This window comes from Salvia hispanica, chromosome 5 (genome assembly GCF_029641045.1).
Source record: "Salvia hispanica isolate PSC_SH4W2 chromosome 5, Shi_PSC_v1, whole genome shotgun sequence".
In the NCBI taxonomy this organism is placed as follows: domain Eukaryota; kingdom Viridiplantae; phylum Streptophyta; class Magnoliopsida; order Lamiales; family Lamiaceae; genus Salvia; species Salvia hispanica.
The window spans coordinates 5210762-5236779 of record NC_142696.1 but is presented as its reverse complement, the minus strand read 5'-3'; the positions used below and the strand labels follow the sequence as shown (position 1 = coordinate 5236779).

General features: G+C 37.0%; 3 protein-coding genes across 3 annotated transcripts; 1 reads left to right on the top strand and 2 right to left on the bottom strand.

Annotated features, from left to right (window-relative positions):
- Window positions 1-1421: 1421 nt before the first annotated feature.
- On the bottom strand, window positions 1422-2898 carry LOC148924248 (uncharacterized). The gene is made up of 2 exons (XM_089059025.1): window positions 2763-2898; window positions 1422-2068 (listed from the first exon to the last, which is right to left on the bottom strand). The coding sequence occupies exons 1-2, from the start codon at window positions 2896-2898 to the stop codon at window positions 1422-1424; spliced, it is 783 nt and encodes a 260-aa protein (XP_088915151.1).
- A 4752-nt stretch (window positions 2899-7650) lies between these two features.
- Window positions 7651-9332, top strand: MC4 (metacaspase 4). Its single transcript, XM_048084109.2, has 2 exons — window positions 7651-8109; window positions 8231-9332. Exons 1-2 carry the CDS (start codon window positions 7764-7766, stop codon window positions 9112-9114), a joined length of 1230 nt encoding a protein of 409 aa, XP_047940066.1. The 5' UTR covers window positions 7651-7763; the 3' UTR covers window positions 9115-9332.
- On the bottom strand, window positions 9275-25625 carry LOC125187508 (protein FORGETTER 1-like). The gene is given in 33 exon segments (XM_048084108.2): window positions 9275-9648; window positions 9750-9861; window positions 10114-10242; window positions 11324-11426; window positions 11513-11566; window positions 12147-12253; window positions 12255-12266; window positions 12356-12433; window positions 12498-12621; window positions 12705-12816; window positions 13020-13140; window positions 13235-13322; window positions 13411-13506; window positions 14808-14914; window positions 15031-15166; window positions 15243-15340; window positions 15420-15513; window positions 15602-15774; window positions 15907-15974; window positions 16432-16560; window positions 16637-16739; window positions 17120-17263; window positions 17384-17512; window positions 18136-18217; window positions 18287-18347; window positions 18840-18972; window positions 19647-19724; window positions 19812-19990; window positions 20514-20590; window positions 22029-22159; window positions 22240-22413; window positions 22507-22572; window positions 25102-25625. Coding segments are annotated over 33 exon segments (3714 nt in total). The 5' UTR covers window positions 25483-25625; the 3' UTR covers window positions 9275-9613.
- Window positions 25626-26018: the final 393 nt, after the last annotated feature.

Here is a 26018-nt window from a genome sequence, read left to right as displayed (position 1 = left end):
TCAATCTAGCCCAAAATCCGCGGGTCGACCCAAATAACCCGGTAAAATCATAGGGTTAGGGCCGTAAAATTGTAACCCAAATACATAACCGGGCTACACGGCCTGACCCGTTTGGGTCGGCGGGTTATGCAGGCTGGCCCGGGTGGATTGCGGGTTAGCCCATGAGTTGAGCATTTAAAAAATTATTATCAAATTTTGGGTTTATATACTTATATAGTATATGAAATATATATGGAAAATGAACCTATATATGGTAATTATGAAATATAGAGTCTATTAATATCATAATATGTACTAATATAATCACATTAAACTCCATAGAATTTATTTTTTGACATACTATTATCTATACTATATTTTTTTTAACTTCTTAGAATTATTTTCCGGGAATTAAGAACGTTATTTAACTCCTTTGAAATGCATGATTTCCATTTAATTGCCATTTAATTGTATTCAGATTCACACGTGCTACTAATGAAGCGATATGTTTATGTATTTTGTTTCAATTTTCAATAGCTATTATTTTCCTTCTCTTGATTACTTTGATAATACTTCACTTTACGACAATCTGTTTTCTTTATAAGTTAGAATATTGAATTTGATAGAAAGTAACAAATAAGATCACTTCTGACCCGAATAGCCCGTGGGTTAGCTCGAAACCCGAAGAGTTAGGGTTAGAGTCAAAAATTTATAACCCGAAAAATCCACAGTCCGAATAACTCGCACCCAAATAGCCCGACAACCCGAGTGGGTTGGCCCGAACCCGAGCGGGTTAGCCCAATTGACATCCCTAGCAGTGACCCATTTTTTCTGCATAGAGATGTAACGGTAAACTCATTATGTTAAATATGTTAGCATTAAGTTGTAAAACATATGTTAGATATAATTAGCTATTTACTCATAAATTACATTCATTACATTAATAGAGTTGTAATGATGGTAACGGCATATTATATTTTAATCATGTTTAAAATTTATAAATATTAAAATCTATACTCAGAATTCATGAATATTCAAAATAAGGCTAAAACTCGTCTTTTATGTATGTATATATATATTTTCTTTATTTTGCTATTCTTATTATCGTACAATTGAGATTGTTCACATATAATTTTTTTCATATGGCTTACAAACTATTGTTTTAATGTGAAAAAGGAAAATAAAAGAGATAAGAAGTTAACGTAGGAGAGAAAATTGAGTTGACTATTATCAAAAGAGAAAACGTCTCAGGCTTGGATGGAGGGAGTATCAATTTGTATTCCAACTTTAAACATTGTCCTTCGAGATTATCTAAAACTATTGGCAATATATTAGTGGATAATCTAGATTAATATCCGATCATGGAGACACATGGCAAAACATAACGGTGTCTTTCCAAACGAAGTCAATCACTTGTCACCCCATTTATATGTTGGGCTTCCCTAGCACCCTCCACACCATACTCGGTCTCGGACTGTTTGATGCATAAGAGTAGGCCAACGTGGAGTTGTTTGGTGGCAATGGACGAGGCAATACACGAGAACTTTTTCATCGACCTTCATTTCCAGCTTTCCTTTAGCATCAGGGACGTAGTCACGGACAGGCTTCTTGTTGGTCGATTCCCAGTCCAGAGGACTGCCTTTGCCGAACATGAATTTGCGCCTGGCAACTGAGAGGGATGGGTTGCTACTCACCTCGCCATAGTCGACATCAAGGGGTGCCTTCATTTCTTTCCCAACGCGAACCGGCCCTTGAGATTGGGAGCCGCTCAGCACGATCACCGAGTTTTCTTGCTCCTCTTTCACATCATTTAGACTGAACAGCTCGTTAAGTTGGTTGTATGCAGGATCGCCATGTCGGCAATAAGCTCCGAGAAAATGCAGACGATCAACAAGGTCATACCACTCAAACACAAGGTCAATCTGGTTTTTGATTGCGAGCTTGGCCTCGGAGATGAAATGGCCGGGGAAAACGGCCACCTCACCACCTGCAGCAAATTTCAACCTTATCAACATACCGAGCAGGACCGAGTCCATATCGTGAGTCCAGATTGACGCGTAGAGAAATGAGCTTTGGTTGGGTACGTTGTCTACATTTTTTTAAGGAAGAGGGGATTTGCAAGCAATTTTTGGTTGATGACAGATTTGCAATGTCCATGCTGGCCTTATTTATAAGTCATGAACGTTGAAGATACACAAGTACTAGAATTTAAATATTTTGACATGTAACTACCCACTTCAATTGCCATGCGCCGAATGCAGAGAATAGTTCCATGACTGCATTGAATTGCATTGTTGTTCTTGATAAATATTGACAACACTAATTTAATTTTTTGAGTAGAAACTCCATAGGGAAGGGGCTTAGCCAAATGTGCTTGGTTGGTTCACGTCCAACCCACTTTCTCCAATTTCCAATTAAACATAATGACCCCAAACCTCTCCAATGCTAGCTAAAAAAATGACCCAAAAGGAGTTCATCTTCAATGATCCACCCACTACCATTCTCTTCAATCAATGGAATGATGAATAAACTAAATTATATGATGTAAAATGTCACTTAAAATGATCTACAATCAAATGCAAATATAAATCCCTGGCAGGAAATGGATAAACAACACCACAACATTCATATGCCTTACAAAATATTTAGATAAGTCAGATACATAAATTATGGCCAATAAGTTCATGTAGAGAAGGTTGGTTAAATTTCAAACTTGAAAATAAGCTCAAATACAAACTAGAATAGTTTCCCTAAAACAATCCCCAGTAATAACAACACCAAACCTATGACAACCAACACAAAGTTCATTCTAATTTCAGCTTGGCATCGGCCACAAGCTCCACAAACATGTCCGCTGCTAGCTCTCCTTTTATTCTTATCTTCATCCTTGTTGCGTACTGTTTTTGCAGGGCGCCACATTAGGTTCAAGACATAGTCTGGTTACTTGACGTATCCATCCTACTATGATAGTCGTCACACCACAAGAAAGACCCCGAGTGGTTTGCATCAGTCGAAGACTTGTAAAACCATCTACCGCAGTGTTTGGCTCACAACAACTTCATCTTGTCAACACCACAAACACACTCGGGTATCATGTCACCACCACAAACACTGTTGGATGTTGTCGTCGACATTAGGAGGCTGTAAAACACCAACAAAAATTATATGATCAGAGTGTGTTATACTTATTTCAATCTCCACAAAACAGATCAAAAAAGAAAACAAATTATATAACTCAGATTATAAATGAACTACACGAAAATACACACATTGTTCCACATAGAGTTAGCCAAATCTTCTCTCATTTGAGTCCAAGCAGTAGATGTCTCAACTTGATCAACATATTCAACTTCACCATCAGCATCATCTACAACACCAAGTTGTGTGTCACCCGCAATTTGTTGTTCTATTGGGTCGTTGCTCATCTCACCACGAATAAAATTGTGGAGTAAAAAGCAAGACATTATCACCCGTATTTGGATGTAGAAGCTAGCACTTCGCAAAATTCTCCATCTCATTTTAAGAACTGCAAAAGCTTGCTCGATAATATTACGAGCTTTGTTGTGCCTTAAATTAAACAACTCACGAGCATTTTGGGGTCTTTGGGTACCGACGCCCCATCCCTTCAAATGGTAACGAACATTTTTGAACAGCGTCGAGAATCCTTCACAATTGGCGTATCCATTATCGCCTAAAAAGTAGTTTCCTAAAAATACCACATTCGGTCAGGGTTGTTATATATTTAAAAAGAAAGAAGAATCAATTATGAAACAATCATTAAAGTGTCCAAGACACTGGTGAATTAAACCTTTGGGCACCATCAATCCCCTGTCTATACTAACAGCATCCCTTAGCACTCGAGAAACGCCGGCAGAGCCCTCCCACCCGGGTAGAAAATACATGAATCTCATGTTGCGGTCGCAGGCCGCAAGAGTGTTAGTGGAGATTTGCCCCTTCCGAGATCGATAGCGTGGCTTATCCACGTTACTTACAAGGACATTTATGTATGTCCCATCCAAGGCGCCAATACAGCCCTAGGACGAATAACATATAATTATTAAAATTCCACACAAACCTCATTACTTTAAAATGTTACTTGTATTTGGTCACAAAGTTCATTACCTTAAAATGTTTCCACCGATGATCAACACAAGTGTTCATTACTGGATCAAGTTGTGGCAAGAGAATGGTATGAACTCTAAGAACTGCTTTCAGCACAAGATGAACATAATGCGATATTGTTTCCCCGGAACGCTTAAAATCAAAACCAGATGGACGAATTTTCTTGTGGTGTGCTAGGATCAATGTTTTAAAAATCGGACCGGCAAGCGAACCGTTGTGGCTATCGGTTCACGGTTCAACTGGTCCAATCGGTCGAACCACTGGTTGAACCGAAATATTGTAGCAATAATATATTTATTACATAAAAATATATATAATGTATTTTTATATAAAATTGAACTCAAAATAATGAATTCAAAATACTTGTCCTAGCGTAATACCTATGTAACACTACTAATTGAATATAAAAGCATGTCTCTAGTATAATTTTAATAAAATATAATACTCCCTCCGTCCCAGAGAAGTTGGCATACTTTGAAAATGGCACGAGATTTTAGGAGGTTTTGTTTTGTGTGTTAAATGGAGAGAGAAAATATAATTTTTATATTCATGTGAGAGAGAACTTTTTCCAAAAAGGAAAATGTGACATCTTTTGTGGGACAAACTAAAAAGGAAAGTGTGTCAACTTCTCTGGGACAGAGGGAGTATAAATTAACATTTTAAATGCTTTCCCACACACCCATACGTCACGCAACCACTTTGATAAATACCCTAACCCTATTTTCAATCCCCACACCTGTCGCCGCCTCTCAGAAATTCGCCCCCACCCCCTCCATCTCCATTTTGAAACCTTTCACTTCCTTCTTGGTGTGAGATATTCCTATCTTTTTCAATTCTCTTATTTTGCCACTCAATCTTGTGATGTTCACTGCTTTAAATCAACAGATTTTCGATCTATTGGAGAAGGGGAAGAAACAATGCAGTGGGCAAGTGAATCTCATAGTAGTTGCACCGGATATTCTCGATGATTTTCAGAAATGTTTCAAGAACCGGTTCAACCGGCCGGCGGTTTCCTGCCCGACCGGCCGGTTTGTCATATCTAAAACGGCTTAACTAGCTGACGGTTCAAAAGGCCAAACCGGATCGGAAAACCTGCCGGTTCGTGGCCGGACCGGTCGGACCTGCCGATCCGGTCCGGTTTTAAAACACTGGCTAGGATGCTTAGAAAAATAGCTACTCGTTCCTCTAGTAAGACATATATACCATTTCACAGCCCACCAACATCTCTCAATAGGATACATAAACGACCAAATGCATTCCTATCCATACGTAGGTTCACAAAATAGTCTATGTCACTAATTTTCGTGAGTCTATTCATGTGTCTCACCTGTTGGGGCATCCTATCCTTGTGTGAATTCCTAATTAGATTCTTCCTAGTACGCCGACCACATCATGTACTTCTTTTCAGATATAAGTGCAACAGGATAAGCATGTGCATATGTAAGAGATGCAATACATCTTCTACCATGAGGTAAACGACTTTGGATAAACGAAATGTTCGAGCCATACCCACAATTGGTAATACTAGTAGAAAAATCAGGCTACTGCACCATCAAAAGATTCAAAATAGGACATCTGAACGACCAAAGAAATTATCATCAATCCCTACATACAGAAGATCTGAACAGCAATAATCATACATGTTTAATGTTTATGAACAAGAAATCACCAATTTAATCAACAAGACACTACAACAAACTCTGCAGATAATCGCACATAAACTAAGGAAAAGGCTCATGTACAGAAATCACAAATAATTGTCGCACTGTAAAAAAGGATTCACAGAAAATGGAGACACACAAAATCACGCAATAATGTTTAACATCCAAATCTGAACGATTACTCCAAAAAATCCAACTGAAACGTCAGCAAATTTGCACAATATGGTTGTAAAAAGATGAAATTAATTCGACGAGCTAAATCGATTCCCTTTCGCGTACAAAATTCCGCCGACTACTACTGAGGATCGCCAATTTCTTCTTCTACGAGTGAGTTTTGAGATGAGGCTTTAGCTTTGGGCTGCATCCCTAAAATAATGGGGATGAGCAATTGGGGAAAGATCCAACAAAAACGTCAACAAATCTACACAACATAGTCGATAGAGAACGAAATTACTTTGCGCAGACTAAATCGAACCTATGTGCAAAAACTTCCGTCGCCGGGTAATGAGGACTAGCACTGTCTTCCCGTTTTCAGAAAAAAGGGGTTTTCAATTTGAGCTGCTTGCCCAAATTCGAATTGAAATAATGGGGATGGGAAATTGGGGAAAAAAAGGGTGTTAATAAGGCACGTCGTTCGATGTCGGCTAATAAACAGCCAAAAAAATTGAGTTCCTAACCCTTCGATTGTTACATGAATAGTGCAGGCCTCGGCGGTTAAAAACGGGCCATGAACAAGCAAGCTTAATTAACCAAACAATAGGTATATTGCAGATAAAAATTATAATATGTCTTAAACGTTACAACCAAACGACTTCTTAGTTACTAATAATATGGACCCCACATTCCACTAACACTATTTCTCTCTTATTTTAATCCCTTCTCTCTTACTTTACCAATTCTATATTAAAACTAGTGTCATTCACAAAGTGCCATATTTTTCGTGGACAGGGAGTATAATTTTTAATATTTTCTTATATATTTTTAATAACCTTCAATATATTTTTTGATTTTTTACATGGTAATAAGAAAATATTGAAAATCATAATTGATTACTTAATATGCTAACAAAATACTACATATAAGTTATAATAGTGATAATTTTTATTTATATAAAATTTTTGTATATATAAAAATATGAATTGAATAAAAAAATCTCACTAATAAAATCTTAAAATAGTATTATTGTCAAATAGGTGTAATATTATTTTGTTTTGACATGAAAAGTATTATAATATAATTACTTTTTAATGTGAAATATTATTGGGTTAAGAAGTCAATATACATATATATTGTAGGAGTAGCATATTGAACGCTTATTATATGAATGTAATCTATATTTTATAATAGTAATATAATGCTACTTTCCATGATTAGTTGATGTCCATTTTGTGCAGTTAGATGATTAGTGGACGTCCATTTTGTGCCGTTAATTTTATTGAATTGGTGTTTAATTGATTTGGAATGAGGACCTTTTCTATTTTTATTTGTCAACAAATTATTGGTGAGGTATACGCTAATGTCACTATGTCAACTTGGTATGAAAGGATTATGAAATTTTTACTATACTCCATATCCTTAAATTGCCTAAGGTTTTGACACTCTTCACCGTGTCAAATTGCTTTGACCTTTAAATTTAAAAACAACTTCAATTTTAATTTTATAAAATAATTAGTTAAATCATAATTTTCAGATATTTTTTTTATTTTAAAATTTCTAAAATGTGGTGAAAGTGAATTAAAAATCGTACCAATACTAATTTAAATGCAGTTTCCCATATTGTAAGTTTGTAACGCCGCGTAGAAAATTCGACCAAAAACAATAAATGAAAATGATAATGAAATGAAACGGCCTAGTCATGCCGACATCCCAAGTAATATCTCTCTCCAATCAACTACAATTGGAAAAGACTTTCCCTTCTTGACCTTACTTAAAAGAGGAGTATATACGATATTCATCTTCCAATCAACCATTTTTCAACTCTCATCTCATCAATTCATACCCATGGCGAAGAAGGCTGTTCTGATCGGCTGCAACTACCCCGGAACCAAGGCCGAGCTCAAAGGATGCATCAACGATGTGCGGCGGATGTACTCTTGCCTCGTCGACCGTTACGGCTTCTCCGAAGATGACATCACCGTCCTCATCGATACCGACGATTCGTACCAGCAGCCCACCGGCCACAACATACGCGCCGCCCTCTCTGATCTCGTCGATTCCGCTAGCCCCGGCGACTTCCTCTTCGTCCACTACAGCGGCCACGGCACCCGCCTTCCCGCCGAGACTGGCGAGGAAGACGACACCGGCTACGACGAGTGCATTGTCCCCACTGATATGAACCTTATAACCGGTCAGTTCACCACTCTCTACTTTGTGTTGTTGATTGACTTCGTAGATCCATATGAATCTGGTGCGAAACATGATGTGTTGGTGTAGTTGAGTTTGTGATCTGATTTTGATTGTGTGAGCAGATGATGATTTCAGAGATTTGGTTGACAAAGTGCCCGGCGGGTGCCAGATCACGATCGTGTCGGATTCGTGTCACAGCGGAGGGCTGATTGATGAGGCTAAGGAGCAGATCGGAGAGAGCCATAGGAATAGTGGCGAAGAGGAGGAGGAGGAGAAGGAGAAGGAATCTGGAGGCTTCAGGGACTTCCTGCGCAGGAGCGTCGGAGATGCAATTGAATCGCGATTCGGCCGACGCAAAGAGGAAGGAGGAGGAGAAGAAGAAGAAGTTGAAGAAATTGAAGGAGTAAAGAACAAATCTCTGCCGCTCTCAACACTGATCGAGTTGCTGAAGCAGAAAACCGGCAAGGAGGATATAGATGTTGGCAAGCTGCGGCCCACGCTGTTCGACGTCTTCGGGGAAGATGCCAGCCCCAAGGTCAAGAAGTTCATGAATTTCATATTTGGAAAAATAAAAGGGGGCAATGCTGAAGGAGGGGAAGCAGGGGGATTTTTAGGAATGGTTGGAGGGCTAGCGCAGCAGTTTCTGCAGCAGAAGCTTCAAGACAACGACGAGAGCTATGCTGAACCTGCGTTGGCAACGCATGTTGGAAGCAAGAAGGAGGCGTATGCTGGAACAACCCAGAAAGGACTGCCGGATACGGGCATTCTGATCAGCGGCTGCCAGACTGACCAAACATCAGCGGATGCCACACCTGCTGGCGACGCAAGCAAAGCTTATGGCGCTCTCAGTAATGCCATTCAGACGATTCTTGCTGAATCCGATGGCAGCGTGAGCAACCAAGAACTCGTCACCAAGGCTAGGCGCCTTCTGCAGAAACAGGGCTACACTCAGCGCCCCGGATTATACTGCAGCGATCAACATGTTGATGCTCCTTTTATCTGCTGATGATTATAAGATTGTTATGCAGTTTCACTAAGGCCAATTGCATTTGTTGTTAATGCCTGCTTTGAAGATAATCGACTGTTGTGATATTTTCAGTTGGTCTGCTTGTGATGCTTTGTGTGAGCTTGAATGTGCAATAAGTCTTCAATATTAGCAGTCAGCGTTGTGATTGAACTGCCACAAGGAGCAATGGGATTTGTATTTAAGATGAGTTTCTGACACACTTGCAATCTTCTTGTGTTTGCCTATATTACATGAATGCTATTCATAATAATATACAACAAAAACAGATCCAATGGGGCCTCAAAAATTGGGATATGAACAATGTGAGACTGCACCAAAATAGCTCAAAAATGTGGGCGTAACTTTCACTGCCAATCGAATATGGCTTTGCCAAAACATCGTTCGGGGTCATCATATCCTAAATCTGCCCATCTTGGTAGCACAAACCAAAACCGCTCCTCCATAAAAGTAGCAAAACAGGGTTGAGCCCTTGCAAATCTCACTCGTCATCAATTTCGTGAACCCAGGCCAGATCTGCCAAAATATCAACTTTGTAAATATTATTCTAATCTCAATGACTCATAGTTCATGATACGATTAAATCTACAAGGCCATAACCAGAGAAAGAGAGAGACCTTGCAAAACTGTTGGAACAGCTGCATTTGGGATGAGGAATCCAACAATTCGCTGACTGTCAGAAGTTGTCTCTATACGCACAACCCGGATTCTTTTATGACTTTGACGAACCTGTGAAGAGGAATCAATGTGTCAATTAAAGAAACAAGTCTTTACTTAACCAACATTTCCAATAGGCATCAGAAATGTTGAGGACCTATATAAAGTAGAGTTGTGTCTGGAAGGCATAAGAGAATCACCACAAGGAAACATGTCTTTACTTACAATCATTTGAATCATTTCATTTAGCTGGATTACAACATTAATCTATACATGTATACCATGAAATCATACATTAAATATAGAAAAAAATAATGGAGTTACCTGCTTGGAGAGTGCCTTCTCAACAGTGCCCCAAACAGGAAGAATGAGGCCACCCAAAATATTCACTTCCTGTAACCTTCTGCCTGTACTGCAGAAGCTACCCAATTTACAGTTGGGACCGTGCATGCACTGCATGTGAAAACTCAATAAGTTGTTAGCAACTCAATTCTCAAAATGCAACAGCAAAACAGATAGTATATCATAAAGCCACAAGTAAAATTATAAATGAAGCCTTTATGATGTGTTATGCACTTTTGCACAACTTTTATTTCCAAATACTATCAGATTTTTATTAATATTGTGTTGGTGCATGGCAGGGCCGGAGGGGTTTTAATAATTTGAGAGGTGGAGTGGTTTAGCAGTAATTACTAACACAGATTACAGCAGTTATCGTCCATGTTATTTTCAGGCATATCAGATGTCCATAGAGAACAACAATATCAATATAAATGTACTATGTTAAGACACCTATATTTTATTTTTCTGATCTATGTATAACTAGGCCAGAACATCCTCCATAGTCCATTCTAAACCCCCATTCTTTGCTACACAACTGTTTTGACTGAATGCCTCCATATCTTCTAGTTACATTATGTTACTTAAATTTCAGTGCAATGAAAAGTTCCAAGTATAACAGTTGTCATTCACACGCTGTACGAAGGATCAAACTATTAACACAAGACTGAACTCCTAAATGCTGCTTTCATATATGGCGAACTTCCTATTGTCACATTAAGAAAACTATATATTGACAGCAGGCTGGAGCCCTGGAAGTTCCTATTATCTCACCTACTGTGATTTTCTCCCAGCAATAGATCCCATTTAGGTCGCATCAAATGTAGTTTAATTTAATTCTAGTAAGTACATGCGCTCATGTTTCTAAATGACATAACCATGTTATCATAGATGAGGCACATGCCTCAACACCATAAAAGGCAAAAAATTATCAAAGCTTTACACATTGTATTAAGTTCAAACAATAAACTATAGATATATGTGGAGAAGTATATAGACATAGGAGAGAAGAGTAGTAGGTGTATTTCATTACTCAACATAGGTCACATATATATTGTAGTATAAGAGACGAAGCTAGACTATATCACAAACTGATGTGGGAGGCTCATATTCTAAAACAAAATCAAAGTCATTGTGGATTCTTATAAAACACTGAAAAGACACATGGTTCAATAACTTATGTGATCATAGTTACCTGCTTGGATGAAACTCCATATTCACCTTCCCAGCCTTTACGAGCTTTCTCAAGAGCTGAAAGTTTTCTATATTTTTCTTTTAGTTCTGTTAGAGTCATTTCCCTGGATATTGGAAGTGATTTCAGAAGCCTAGAAGAGATACTAATCAGGAAAATCAAGTGAAGTTCTAGGTTGGAATGTCTATGCACCTTATAGACTCCCCAAGGTTTGGCCGGAAAATTTTGTACACTCCAGAATCAGAACTGAAACGTAGACAACAAAAATTAGACACAAATAAGTATTAGCTGGATATGAGCCTACTTCTGGTACTTGCTGTATACTAAAAGTGGACATTCATTATCCACGTTGTGCATATACTTATATTTACAAAGGTGCATCTAATCCCGTTAACTAGCAGGATATGAGCCCATTTCTGGTACTTGCATGTTGTTAAACAGGGCACCACAAAAGAAAGTAGGACGTCATAGGAGATCGTTTTGAAAAATAGATACTCCATATATTAGTTAAAATCAATAGTTAATAAACTCTAACAATTCTAGACAGATTGAATTTGTTTAAATAAATTACTTTTTAATATAGTTAAATTTATAATTATTTAAAATAACCACTGTTCTAAAACTTGTCCCAGTGACCAATGCAACTCTACAGTTCATTTGCTAGCACCAACAAGATGCATCAACCAATAAACAATGTTGACAGGTGAAGGCATTATATAATTGGGGAGTGTGCCTGACTTTAAGCAAGCACATTTAGTCACAGAAATTCTTTAGCTGTATAACACAGTCATATTCGCTATGTACATGTATGTCAAGATGAACATACTTTTCCACTGCTAAAAGATAATGGCGTTTTCCCATCCATTCTCTCCTTGATTCATAAAATCCACTGTTACTTGATCCGGCATCATCCTTTTGCTTTTCCTCAAACAATGGAGGAAGCAGCCTACAGAAAACAAATTAAACACACACAAGCTTTTACAAAAAAATAAAGTTTATCTGTTTGGATTTTGTTTTTTATGTAATTCAAAATACCTCCCATGTCATTCCTCGATCCAGTGTGAAAGTAAACAACACAGTGGATGCTCCGGACATATTGTCAACATGAACAGTCTGAAAAATGAGTGTTAAGAACTGGTTATAATGTTAAACCCACAAATTCACTGAGTATTGTAACCTTTGGTGCTCCCAGCAACTCTATCGTGTTAGCCTTCACATCTACAATACCAGAATCCAGATGCCCTTCAATACGTGCCCTCTGAATAAGAAGATCAAAGATGCCAACAAATAACTCGAACAGCCTGCAATACCATTCGCGTCTACTATTATTGGCGACACTCAAACAACCTGAAATGGTAGCACTGGTCAAACACACAGCCAAAACCTATTTTGAATCCCTGGAGGGAGCCCCAAAAGTCGGTTCAGGAAACGCCCAACATCATTCATGTCTGAATCAACTATACGGCCAGAAACCTTTCCACCTTCCTTCTCATTACCTACAAGCATTAGTGGATAATGTTAATTTGGGCTAAAAACAGGATGTAAGCACTCCTCTTAGATGAGAGCTACATTTAATTAAACTACCTTCTAGAAGTCAGCATCTATACGAGGATGAATAAATGAAATAGAGGGACAAAATAGAAAGTCAAACAATAGTAAAAAAAAGGCTCATGACTATATTTATATGCTAAGCTATTACCAGGAACTAGATCTCTAATAATCCCAACAGAATGAAGAGCAGCTCTTCCTTCCGTAACGAATTCTTCTATTGTTTCAGGAATTTCAGATGAACATCCTGGTGGAACAATGGCCAAAGGTTCCTGAAGATTCAAAACAATGAGTATAAGCACTTCATCAAAGTAAAATTTTCGTTTGACAGTTTCATTACAGTATAAAAATCATCCAGATTAGTACCAGTTCCATGAGTCCCTTGTACAAATTCATTAAGGCCTTCTTTGCAAATGCACTATCATAATTGTAAGCACTGAGAGATGGTCCAGCTCTGCAATATAAGATGATGTAAGAACAACTGGTGAGGGCAGGTAAGAAGAAACTGAAATGTACCTTATTGGCTACAACATTGGTATTACCTTCGGTCTCCCTGTGTCAATGCTCCAAGAGACTCAAGTCTCTTTGCAACAATGGAAGCAAAACGTCGTTCGCCACCAAGATTTGTGAAAAGCAGCCTATTAAAATAGAAAATTAATTTACTTAAGTTCTCACATTCAGATCTGTCAATTTGAAAATTTGTGGACCGTAAGATATTAAGCAATTTATAGTGTGCCATACTATTTATCAATACACAAGACTTGGCTCCAAGCTCAATAATTTTATCATTACATCAGGCTTACCTCAGAGCTTTATAATTTTATTCATAAATTTTTGATACAGAATTTCACATCTTCTTCCTAATTGATATTGACAACTACTCTTAATATAAAATAAATGATTCATTTAAAGTATTTTCAACACTGACGTATCAGGATATATCTTAGAAACTCCAAGCAATGAAACTTTTTCATGACTGACAGCACAAACATAATTCTAATACTCATTGAAACACTGCATACTATCTTTTTATTTATCATTTTAAGTTGATGAGTACTACTAATATGTAATGGTTATGGAACTGGTAAGATTATATCGGGTATTTGGGTCCTTGCCTTCCATTGTACATTACTACATTAATCATGAGCTCGGTTCAACGAGAATGTTCCATAAAATCCAATCACTTTAGCACAATAGCTTGTTGCATTTTAATTCAAAAGGAAGATGGAGAAATGGCACTTCTTTTTAGAGTGAAAAGGGAGAATACCCAGCCTTCAGCTTGTCGAAGTAAAAAACACTTGTATCAACTTTCAAAATATATAAAATCTTCCACATTCAGTCATCACTGGTTGTGTAGTAAATAAAATTCTTGTTTTTGCGAAACAAATTCATATATATCATGCATTAGAGAAGAATTCATCACTGCACGAAGAAATGGCTCCATGCAGGCAATTCACATTTGGATGTGCAAACATGAAACAAGCCAAAAAAAAAAAAAAAAATTCTAAAGCTTCTTTTAACATTACTACTGTATATGGAAAACTTCATAAAACCCTCATAGACAAACATAAAAAGGTTGCAATGACATTACTGTTATGTAGTAGTTTGCAATAAAATTTTGCACAACAATGTATTGAAAAAGATGCGAAGAAGTCACGTTGCACATATCAGTAATATGTATATTTTTGTAGAATTAGGATTTTTATCTTTCAATTTTCAGATTTATTTTAATGGAACTATGATATCAAGGCATTTTTGTCCCTTCACCCATACAGTAGGTTTTATATGCTCTCAAACAAGTGGATTTTTCTTTCTTCACACTTTCAAGTGGGTAGAATTTATTATTGACACTTTTTATGCAAGTGCGAGACTTAGTTTTCACATATTGCTGCAACAATTGTCAGAAGGTCTTTTTGTCAAGCCAGAAATTCATAACCACCTGTATTCCGGTGCAGAAGTTTGGTTTGATCTGTGAGTCCTTCCAAATTGTTGAATTGCTCTATCAGCACTCCAAGGTAATTCAAGGGTCAGATGAACTCTTCTTCTCTGTTACCAGAACAAAATGATTCAACATAGATGGACTAAAAATGACAACAAAGCATGATCCTAAGGCATAACCACAAAAACCACTAGAAAAAAAAAACACATTTCAATTACGATACCTGATTGACTGCTCTTCTATCTGCCTGCAAAGAAACACCAGCAGATCCAGCCTCAGATATGATAGCTACAAGTTTTTTACCACTCATGAAGAGCTGTTTTTCATGCATATTGACCATTTCCATGGTCACATCTTTCCTAAAACACACAGCATGTGAGTTAGCAACTACAAACGCAACTCAAAATGATGATATAGGGACATGTCCCAACTCACGTGTTCCGTGCCTGATAAGTAACACCTTTTCCGTCAGAAGCCCTGACTAGCATGCCACGTCGCCCTGTAATTTCTGCTACTTTATCAGGACCTCCAAGCTGCTCCAATGTCACACAGGCATAGAATAAGGTGTCTAGAAAGGAATTCTGTTTTGTACTGAATGAATATTGAAGTTACCTGATCAACAATATCATCCAACGGATTGTTAGGAAGATCCAACGAGCGTATTATTTCTAGAAATTCCAATTTACGCTTAAGGGCTCTTTCATATCTAATCAGGTGAGAATATCACATAAAGACGAATAATAGATATTCAAAATACTTTGAAGGGAACCATAAGTTGTTTTCATCAAGGGTACCTTTTCAGTAGTTCTTCATAGTAGGCTTGTCTAGCTCTGAGAAACTCCTCTGTTTTCTCCTTGCAAGAGTAACAAGACCAATCCCCAGATATTACTTCAACAATAGGTGGAACCAGACAAGCAGGGTGAACAAGCTGGCTGCAACATGAACATTGAAGCAATTTCTTCCTTTCCTAGATTCATGAATAAGTAGACAATGAGGAGTGATGATGATGATGATGATGATGATAATAATAATAATAATAATAATAAATCCAAATCATCCTTGTCATGGTCATGGTTAAGACGAGGGACAAGATATATACCCCTTCAAAATTGCAAACGTTGCAGATCTCGAACTCATCATCAGATTCAGTTTCTGGTTCTGTGTCAGCTGCATTTTACAGAAAGACCGTTCCGTAACGAAATAAAATCATAATAATTCAAAAGCAAGTAGCAATATTAAGATTGTATGGTTCAAATTTATAGCTGTAATTGAAATATCAGCTGTATAGGACAACCTAACCAAAAGCAAAACCCAAAAAAAAACTCATATTCCAGCAGTGACACTTGAAATAAATCATGAAACTGAAGACTATTTAAGCACAAGGACTTACTGTCTCGATAAGATTCCTAAAGAAACAATTAAAGGATTAACTACTCGAAAAGGGATATCTAAGAAATAGTTATGGAAGAACAATGCGCGTTTAGAGAAATTGTTTTCTGCAATGACAGAATGTCAAATTGAAAATTGTATAAAGCAGGATTCAAGGTGTCATAATTGATGGTTGATTTTTTTAAGAGAAATTATCATATTTAAGAGAAATTATCATATAAGTTACTGTAATTACTTTCAGATTCCCACTCGCTTTCTTCTTCACTTTCAACCTCCTGTTTAGCAACTTTCCTTACCCTCCCTGCAAATGAAACACCAGGTGTAGCTGAATGCCTCTTTCTTTGAAGCTCTTTTACACTTTCTTCTGCACAAATAGCAAATTGAAGTTACTATAACATGCCACATAAGGAGAAGTTACCTACCATATAACAAATAAATACCAGCAAGTGGTTCATCAGGTTTATCTGGAAGGGGATAATGTTCCTCAACAAATTTCAACAATAACTCACGAGGCCCAGATACAAAATCGTCAAGCTCCAAACCCTATCAATACAATGAAAAGTTTCAAGAAGTCAATTAGAGAAAGATAGCTCAATAATATCCATCAGAAATATACTCCATCCGTCCACGAAAAATAGTCTCATTTTTCCATTTTAGCCCATCCACAAAAATTTGTCTCTTTCTGTGTATGGAAACTTTCTCACCACTTTTTATCTCTCTCTCTCTTACTTTATCATTTGCGCTTTAAAACTCGTGTCGTCCACAAATGAGACTACTTTCGTGAATGGAGGGAGTATATGATAAAGATGAAAATTAACTTTGGAATCACATGCTGAACACTCTCTTCACAAAACCACAAGGACATATGGAAAGTTTAAGCTATAACTTGAATTGCACAAAAACACAGTCGAGAACAATCTTACATATTTAGTAATGGCTTCCTCAGTCCTTGCTTCCCCAGTACTCTGTAGGCCTATAACCACACACTTATTCTCCAGCAATGCTTGTTGAGAAAGTTTAACTACTGCAGGCACTTTCGCAGACATACAAACATGCCTAAAGAAGCGCTATATAGAGCGCAAAAAAAAGAACAAAAATACACACATACATTACCATAATGAGAAGTAACCTATGGGAAAACTGGAAAAAGGTTAGATCTTCCAAGAAAAGAATATTTACTACAGTACCTGATGACTTGCCCAGTACAATCTCCATACTTGACTAGAACTAGGCTTCTCATTGTCAAGAATGGTGATGGCTGATATCAACTCCACTCTTAAATGAGCCCAGAACTTTGCCGCGTTTTCATACATTTCCTGAATCCACAAAAGCTAATAAGATGTAACATCTTAAGATCTTATATAAATTATATAAGATGTGATATCTTAAGAGCTTATATAAGTTATTAGTGTTTGGACAATCTGAGCTTATATGCTAGTAAGAGAGAATCATGAGTTAACATATAGAAAATCGTATTTGAAGAGAGAAAATGTAAGACAAAATAAGTTGTTGGAGCTTATTTTACAGCTTCTAAGCTATGTAGAAGCTTATGTGGCCAAACACTTTTGAAAAGCTCATAAGCTACTAAACCACTTATAAGCTTTAAGAAGCTTAGCCAAACACCCTCAGTACAATATATATCTTACAAAAGGTAATCATATAGCATTTAAGTTTATTTAGTACTCCCTCCGTCCCATAGTAGATGTCACACTTGGGAATTGGCACGGGATTTTAGGAGGTGTTATTATGTGTGTTAGATAGAGAGAGAAAACAGTATATTTATATTAATGTGAGAGGGAGTTTTTTCTAAAAAAGGAAATGTGACATCTTTTATGGGACAAACCAAAAAGGAAAGTGTGACATCTACTATGGGACGGAGGGAGTAGTTAGTAATAAGACCTCATTTCCTGGAAGCAAAACATAGTGATAGTGATCATACCATCATTTTGGCCTCCAGTGGCACTTCAACAACTTCAAATTCCACACCTTTGTAGCTCAGGGTGCGACAAACATACATCCCCCTAAAAATTGAAGCCATTTTCAATTTAAATCTAGAAGTCTGCAAGATATTCCAGAAAAATGTTCTAAACCTTGCTTTCATATCCATGGCAACAAGTTCCAGAGCTCCAACACCCCCTTTAACCATTGCACCTGCAACAACCAACAAATAAACTATTAATAATCATTTAAAGAATTACTTTACATGACGAGAAGTAGATGGGAAAAATTAAGATAACTGTAATTGAAATAATATTCATCAAACTCAAAAGTATATACACGCTTGAAACATTTCTAACCACCCACTCAATTCTGCATCTTATTTTGTGGAGCCAAAAATGTATGTAAGGGGAGATAAAGGAGCATGAGTGGAACTCAACTGGAAAGATAGACCAAAAATTCAAAATCCATCACTGATATGAACATACCTAACATAACTATGGTCCTTGATACATTAGTCCTATCCATTGTTTAACAACTCCTTACATTTATTAGACTGGGAAAAGAACTTTGTGGCAATACCAAATTGGGGCAATGACCACATACAAAGATAGGCACATGAATAAGTTGAAAGAATGCATTAAATTTCACAGAAGTATTAATAGCAACTAAAGTAGATTAGTACATGTCAAAGGAAAATTGCACCTAGGAAATCACGAAAGTCGAGAAAAGATGTTCTTGGTCCCCAAAGACCGAGGCGAACCATATAACCCAGATTGCGTGGTTCAGAAGCACCAGTTGCTGAGCAATAGATGACGCGAGCTTCAGGGAGTCTGGCCTACATTACAAAATTCAGGGAGCAAAAGAAAATACCTTTTAAATCCTGCAATGCATAAGCTATACAAAGTGCAAATATCGAGATGGAAGGTGGAGAAAGTGAGAGTGTTGAAGCACACAGATTCACATAGCAGTAAATGCTGCAGCACACATGCAACTCAATATCAGACCAAAGATACGTAACTAGTAAACAACCAGAACCGGGAGCAGCACAATGGATACAGCACAAGAGAAGGTAAAAGTATAATAATTTTGAGGAACAAGAACTAAAAATAAAATTCAGGATGCGGTACAGGACAGGTATACATATTCCAGTCCAGCATAAATGTCTGGGTACCTGTTAAGTGCATAAATGCTTTGATGACTTCGTATGTAAAACATTATCTGGTCACTTTCTTCTCGCAGTGATGTATTGTGCTAGAAGATAAAATTGATCCCAAAAACTTCTATGCAATGCTAAAAATGAATTTTGAAATTATGGATTATTTATCCATATGTGTCATATAACCCATAGTATATGAATCAGTAGATGCAAAGGAAGAAAATAAGACAAAAAACAGTAGTACCACGTGCCCTCTTTTTCGGAAGATAAAAAATCACAAGTATCGCACAGAAACAGCTTAAGAATAACATTAATAACATTAACACTATAGAGTAAACGTAGGGGAGTGCCACCTGGATATCAAGAACGGCTTCACCTGTCTTTGTTGGCTGCCCCCCAGCTTCAGGGACCAGATTTTTTGCTTTATGACACTACAAGAATATATTTAGAAATAACAGAATAGTTGATTACATCATTGATCATATTTACTAGCCAGTAGAAGTAAAAAAGATGCCTACCTCATCAAATACAATAAGTGCATCCATTTTACCAAACCATTGTACAAGCTGTTGCAAACGCGAACGTCCTCTCTCAGATGATGCAATGAGGCTGCTATAAGTTGAGAAAACAACTCCCTCCGTGATGCCAACAGCTTTGGAATCGAGTTTAGAGTAAGAAAGCTTGTTCAGAGCATGAACTACAAGGGGAAATTATGAAAAATGCAATTGAAATATTAGAAAATTAGATCAGTGAAATCAAAAAGTATGGTGGTTTATTTTCTAGTCAAACAAAGTATTGAACAGCATAGCAAAGCTAATAAGACAAAAATTAAAGACAGAAGAATATATAGATCGAAGAGTTACTTCTACCTGTATCCCCTAATATATCACTTATGTAACACTACCCCTAACCATTTAAACTGCAAACTGTTATATGTGCAGACTGTATGCCAGCCCAAAATGTTAAATAGCATAACTGCATAACTAGGAAAGATGTGATCTAAACAATATGGCTCTTATCTGTATTGCAGTTGAATTGATCCATTTCTATTGATAAATCATGAAAAGAACAAAAACTTGATATCTAAACATATTCAGTCATGTTCATGCTCTCTTATTCACTTCAACATAAAACTAGTAAAAATTCGCAAAACAAAAATTACCAAGAAATCCACTTCCCAGCAGAATATGGATAAACTCATGATTCTAGTCCGAACTAACCTTCTATACATGTCGCACCAACATCATCCAAATCTCTTCTAGCATCAAATTTCAAGTCTGAACCTACAGAGACCCATCTGCAATCCAAAAGAATCATAATGGAACATAGCAATCAGCTCATTAATATCTCATAACTTATACAATCTATCGCTAGTTAACATAAGTGGTCTCTAACCAATTTTAATGCCCAATATTGAACATTGGTCTTGTTGAATACCAATGTTGTCAGTGGCATTTGGAAGTTTATGGAGGTCAACCAAACAACCGCCACAAGGGTTATGCGGGCCGCTAGTTAACATAAGTGGTCTCTAACCAATTTTAATGCCCAATATTGAACATTGGTCTTGTTGAATACCAATGTTGTCAGTGGCATTTGGAAGTTTATGGAGGTCAACCAAACAACCGCCACAAGGGTTATGCGGGCGGCTTGGTAAAATATGGCAGTTGATAAATAATTAATATATACTCCCTACGTCCCCAAAGAATATGCACTTTGGGTTTGGCACGATTTAATGTAAAATTGGTAAATTAAGAGAGAGGTAGAGAGAAAAAGTTCTAAAGTACTGTTAGTGGAGAATGGGTCCCACCTCATTAGAGAGAAAGGAGTATCCAAAATTAGAAACTTCATACGGACTAAAAAGTAGTATAAAATACAAAATTTTAGAAAATGATAGAAACATAATATGTCAAATCTTAGCACAATGATCAAAACATAATCATAGGCCATTACATGATATTTCGAGTCATTCCAGCGTTAGCACAATAATTAAAACAAAAGTCATAAACCAATACTCCACATATTATGCCTAAATTCAAATCCTCATCCTCATCAATACATATTATCTCTAAATTCAAATCCTACATTATTGTAATTACTCTCTATAGCTTTATATTCTATAAAATCAAAGAATGGAGAAAAAAAATAATGAAAACTTAAAATTTATCTGGGAGTAGTGGGTTACGGGGGCAGGTGGGTCAACGAAGGTGGAGTTGAATGGAGAGAATGGAGGTGTGCAAGCCTAAGCACAAGAATTTAAACGTAAATTCATAAGCTAATACTGTATACTATTATGTTTAAATTCGAATCCTCGTCCTCCTCAATACATATTATGTCTAAATTGAAATCCTACATTATTTGCAATTACTCTCTATAGCTTTATATATTCTATAACATCAAAGAATGGAGAAAACAAAATTATTGAAAACATAAAATTCTACAGAGTATTGGGTTGCTGGGGCGGGCGAGGTGGAGTGGAATAGAGAGAATGAAGGTGTGGATAGCAATTTGCTCAGCGAGAATCATGATTGCTAACACAAGTCCTAACTTAAAAATGGCCAAATGGGTTGTGTTGGGTTATTGGGAAAATGGATCAGGCAAGTCCTACTTGGGCGCATGGACCAAATGGCATGTCATAGACTGCCATGCCACAGCATGGCAGTAACATTTTGCCGAAAAACTTAGCACCATTCGCCATGGCCAATATTTGACAACATTGTTGAATACTTAGTACTTACAATGTTTTTCTTCTCCCATGGTTCCAGTTCTCCCATATTAACCCAGCAATTGTCCTTCCTTTACCCACACCAGCACCATCGCCAAAAAAAAAGCCAGCTCTTTCACCGCTGGGAAGATGCTGGAGATGTCTCTGCCACATGCAAGGAAATTTTACAATAATTTATGTTGGAGATGCACAGAAGATAAATCATATCAGCTCTTTGAAGTAACCTGACAAGCATAGACCAGTGTTTCAATCTGTAAGCATGACAATGTTTTTGAACGTTCTAGCTCATCCTTAATCCTGAGATCATAAGTAGGTTCAGGAGGTTGTACAGCTGATAAAGATGATGTCTCCACAACAGGATCTGGATGAAGAGGACCAATAGAAAGTTTTGGAGGTCGCTGAACAAAACAGAGGATAGTTTTATCAGAACTAGTCCAGATCTTTCGGAAGCCTGCAAATTCATATTGACAAAGAACGGTGGGAGAAAATACATAATCAGTAAATGTTTCACCAGCCAATCCTCCTTCATCTTCTTCCTGCTCCACTTCAATGGCCACCTGGTATGAGTGAGGAAAAAAGCATCAATAATCAACAAAAGATTCTAAACACTTAGCACTTTGGTAAAAGAATTCCAAAGAAGACAATTTCAAGATGAACACGCGTATTCATGCACCCAAAACAGGAAACTCAATACAACTAGTACAGTTCAAGGTAACAAGATGATACATCGGCGTAGGAATTAATTAGCTCATTTATAGCACATATAATATTTTGCATTTCTCTCCTGCAGAACTGGGATTTTTTTTTTAATTATTCTTACTTAAAACCCTATATTTAATTATTTATTCAGTAATAGGTGGTCCTCTTGCAGAACTAGTTCGGATTGCTTGATATAGGCAAAAAATATTAAACCTAGTCAAGCAATTGATTTTTTGAAATTTACACTATAGGTGGTGTCAAGACCTGGTCTGCTAAACGTGACTGAAGAAGAAGAATGACAAACCCGCCATGGAAATCCCAACCCAAAAATATGGGCCAAATAGTAGCTTGATAAGTTAAACAATTTTACAAGAAAAGAAACAGTATATGCTGACAGAAATGCCCTTTAACAACACTTATATTATATACTTTTAAGCATATATAGGCCCCAGATCCCCAATTCTATCCTAAGCACCAAATTGCATCACCAGACAGCAAGCTACCTTCACATAATTCAACAAATAGTAGTTTCCCTTCACACTGATATTACTTATTTTGTTTATGCAAGAGTTAATACCAGGGTATAGCATGTGTTTAACGGAGATTTTTATGTGATACTCGGCGATTTTGGTTGAGTAATGAGGAAAAGTTTAACGAGACATGAACGAAAAACAACTATAGTCACAGCTCTGGCAAAAATTTTACTTGATACTCAACCAAAATTGTCGAATAATCTGTCTGAATCTTTGTCTTGGCATGGCCGTCAAACTCATACATCAATTGAATGGGTTATGTTATAAAACGAACAAAATTTGTCAATTTTCAAGCTATAAAGAAAACTAAATCAAAGTTGAGGTTATAAACTTAAATAAGCTGAAAGTTCAAACAATTAACTATAATTAACCATTTATATTATTGTCTCTATATGTCAGTTCCGACAGTAGGAAGTGCAAATGTGCAAGTAGGGTCCATAAGGAGAAAGGAGATATTAATATTATGACAAAAGTTTCCATATCTGATAAGTGACCCTGAACATAAGGAAGCCTGGTTTTGCTGTGTGACGTGTGGCATTTTAGACCTTTTGCATTAATAGCATAGAATATGCAATCTGATAGCTCTGATTTCCCTAATTCGTAATCTAACATGAGATCAGTACAAGAAAATGTAAGAACATATTATCGATTCCATGTTGTAATCTAACTACACAATCAACAAATCTACCATAAACACAATCTTAGCCAGCACCAACTGGGTACAGTCTAAGATGCAAAAACACCATCCAGAAAGCTAAATACTATTAGTCCAAGATATGATGCTATGTTCTTTGAGTACGCATGAGAATAAAATAATAGACAGATCTGGAAGGTACTAGCTCAGGCTGACTGAAAAGGAGAAAATATTAGTTATGGGAACTTTGGTGGCAAAAATGAAATGTGTTTAGAATAATTACAGATAACACTAGAAATACATAGTTTTCCATAGAAACCTCAAGAAACCAATAGTTACAGTCTTTCGTCTTCTAAAATATTACTACCAAACATGGTATTTTGGAAGGAGGGCTGTACATACTATAAGTAAAATAATGCCCACGTATGTACATGTCCGTTTATTACAAACTATCAACTAGTTGTGTATCTTAAGTATGTGCAAATATGTGCATGACCATTTCAGATGAGGCTTGTTTTTATAATTTAAATGAATGAGGAAGATATCCTAAGGGATAATTTCAATACTGAAAAGTAACACTAGTTGCTAACTGTATACACCAGTTGTAACTTGATACCAGGAATGAAGAATGAGTACAGATTAAAACTAAAAAGCAGCCAAACCGAAAAGCTTATAAGCTCATTTTCTCAGGAACAGTATTCCCAATTTTATAAAGATCAAATATATTAGACATCCGCGTATTTACGACTGAAACATTTTAAAAATAAACAAATACTATATAAATAAATACTGACATTGATCTTCAGGTATAACGTGGATACTCATAAACAATCGGAATTTCGTACTTCTGTTGGATCCATACGAACATTTATCTGAAGCTATAACAAAGCCCTTCATTGCTAGGATAGGATCATAGTATCATTTATGATAGCAAATTATTCAGAAATAACTCAACATTGAAAGAAAAAAATGAACTTAGTCAGATCGTCCAGCACGACATGAAAATTCACTCTTAATGTCTCTGTCACGAAACAACTTATTCAACAATGCTAAGTTCGATTAGACCCAAAAATAACATTCCAAGCGTGAATGCATGGCAGGTTAAGGATTCAGTACCATTTAAAGGGATGAATAGCACCGATAATCAGCCTCGCACTAAGCTAACTCAAATTGAAACAGCAGGCGCCAATTGAAATGAGCTATTCAAAAAAAAGAAAAACCTCATTGACTTCCTCGGGTGGTGGCAGGGGTAGAGTAGGGCGGAGTGGATGAGGCAACACTTGCGAGATCTTAGAGAGATCGACGGCGAGACTAATTTGACACTGAGGGCAATTGAAGCGCGGTAAGCCATGTGGAACATTGAGTATGGCCTTGCAGTTGGCGCATGGCAGCTGGATCTTAGTTGGATCAATGCCGGGGGATGGGGCAGTAGGCTGCTGCATCAATTGAGGCGGCAGCATCTGCGGCAGCTGGCACGTAGGGCAGACGAACTCGGTCAGGCCAGTAACAACCGTAAGAACCATCCTGCAACCGGCGCATCGCACCTGGCAACCATCGGCGGGGAGCGGCGGTGGTGGAGGCGGCGAGGAGGGCTGCCCCATGGAGAGAGGATTGAGTGATGAGTGTAGTGTTAATTAAAATGAAATTGCATTCAATTTTGAAAAATCAATATAAGGGTTTGGTCTGTTGAAGAGAGAGAGAGAGAGCGGCAAAATGAATAAAAAGGTATGGGGGGGTTTCGTTTGATTTGGCGCTCTCTATGGTGGTTGATTTTGGGCGTGACGTTCCACATTCCAAATTTGACGGACGATTCCTCTTCCACTCTGCCATTACTTGCACTTTAATTTTACTAGTACTAGTATCAACCCCGTTTACACGGTTTATTAAATTTTCTCATATAAAACTGAAAATTTAAATAAAATAAATTATGATAAAAAATAAAATTATACAGAGTTTTTAATCACTAATACAATATAAATCAATGACATTTAATTACAAAGCAATTTTGATTATGTTACTAATAACTTTTGGTAATGTTGAAAAATCAAAATAACTTTCCATATTGTCTTGTAGATTTTTTTATAATAATGTTGAAATTTTAATTTAATACTTATATTGGAATTAATTACATTGTTCA

Bases quoted from the DNA above. Each gene is read 5' to 3' on its own strand.
- LOC148924248 (XM_089059025.1), bottom strand. From the start codon at position 2,898: ATGTGGCGCCCTGCAAAAACAGTACGCAACAAGGATGAAGATAAGAAT. The intron at 2,069-2,762 runs GTTTGGTGTTGT...AAAAAAATGTAG, and splicing joins CTTTGTGTTGGTTGTCATAG to ACAACGTACCCAACCAAAGC.
- MC4 (XM_048084109.2), top strand. From the start codon at position 7,764: ATGGCGAAGAAGGCTGTTCTGATCGGCTGCAACTACCCCGGAACCAAG. The intron at 8,110-8,230 runs GTCAGTTCACCA...TTGTGTGAGCAG, and splicing joins TGATATGAACCTTATAACCG to ATGATGATTTCAGAGATTTG.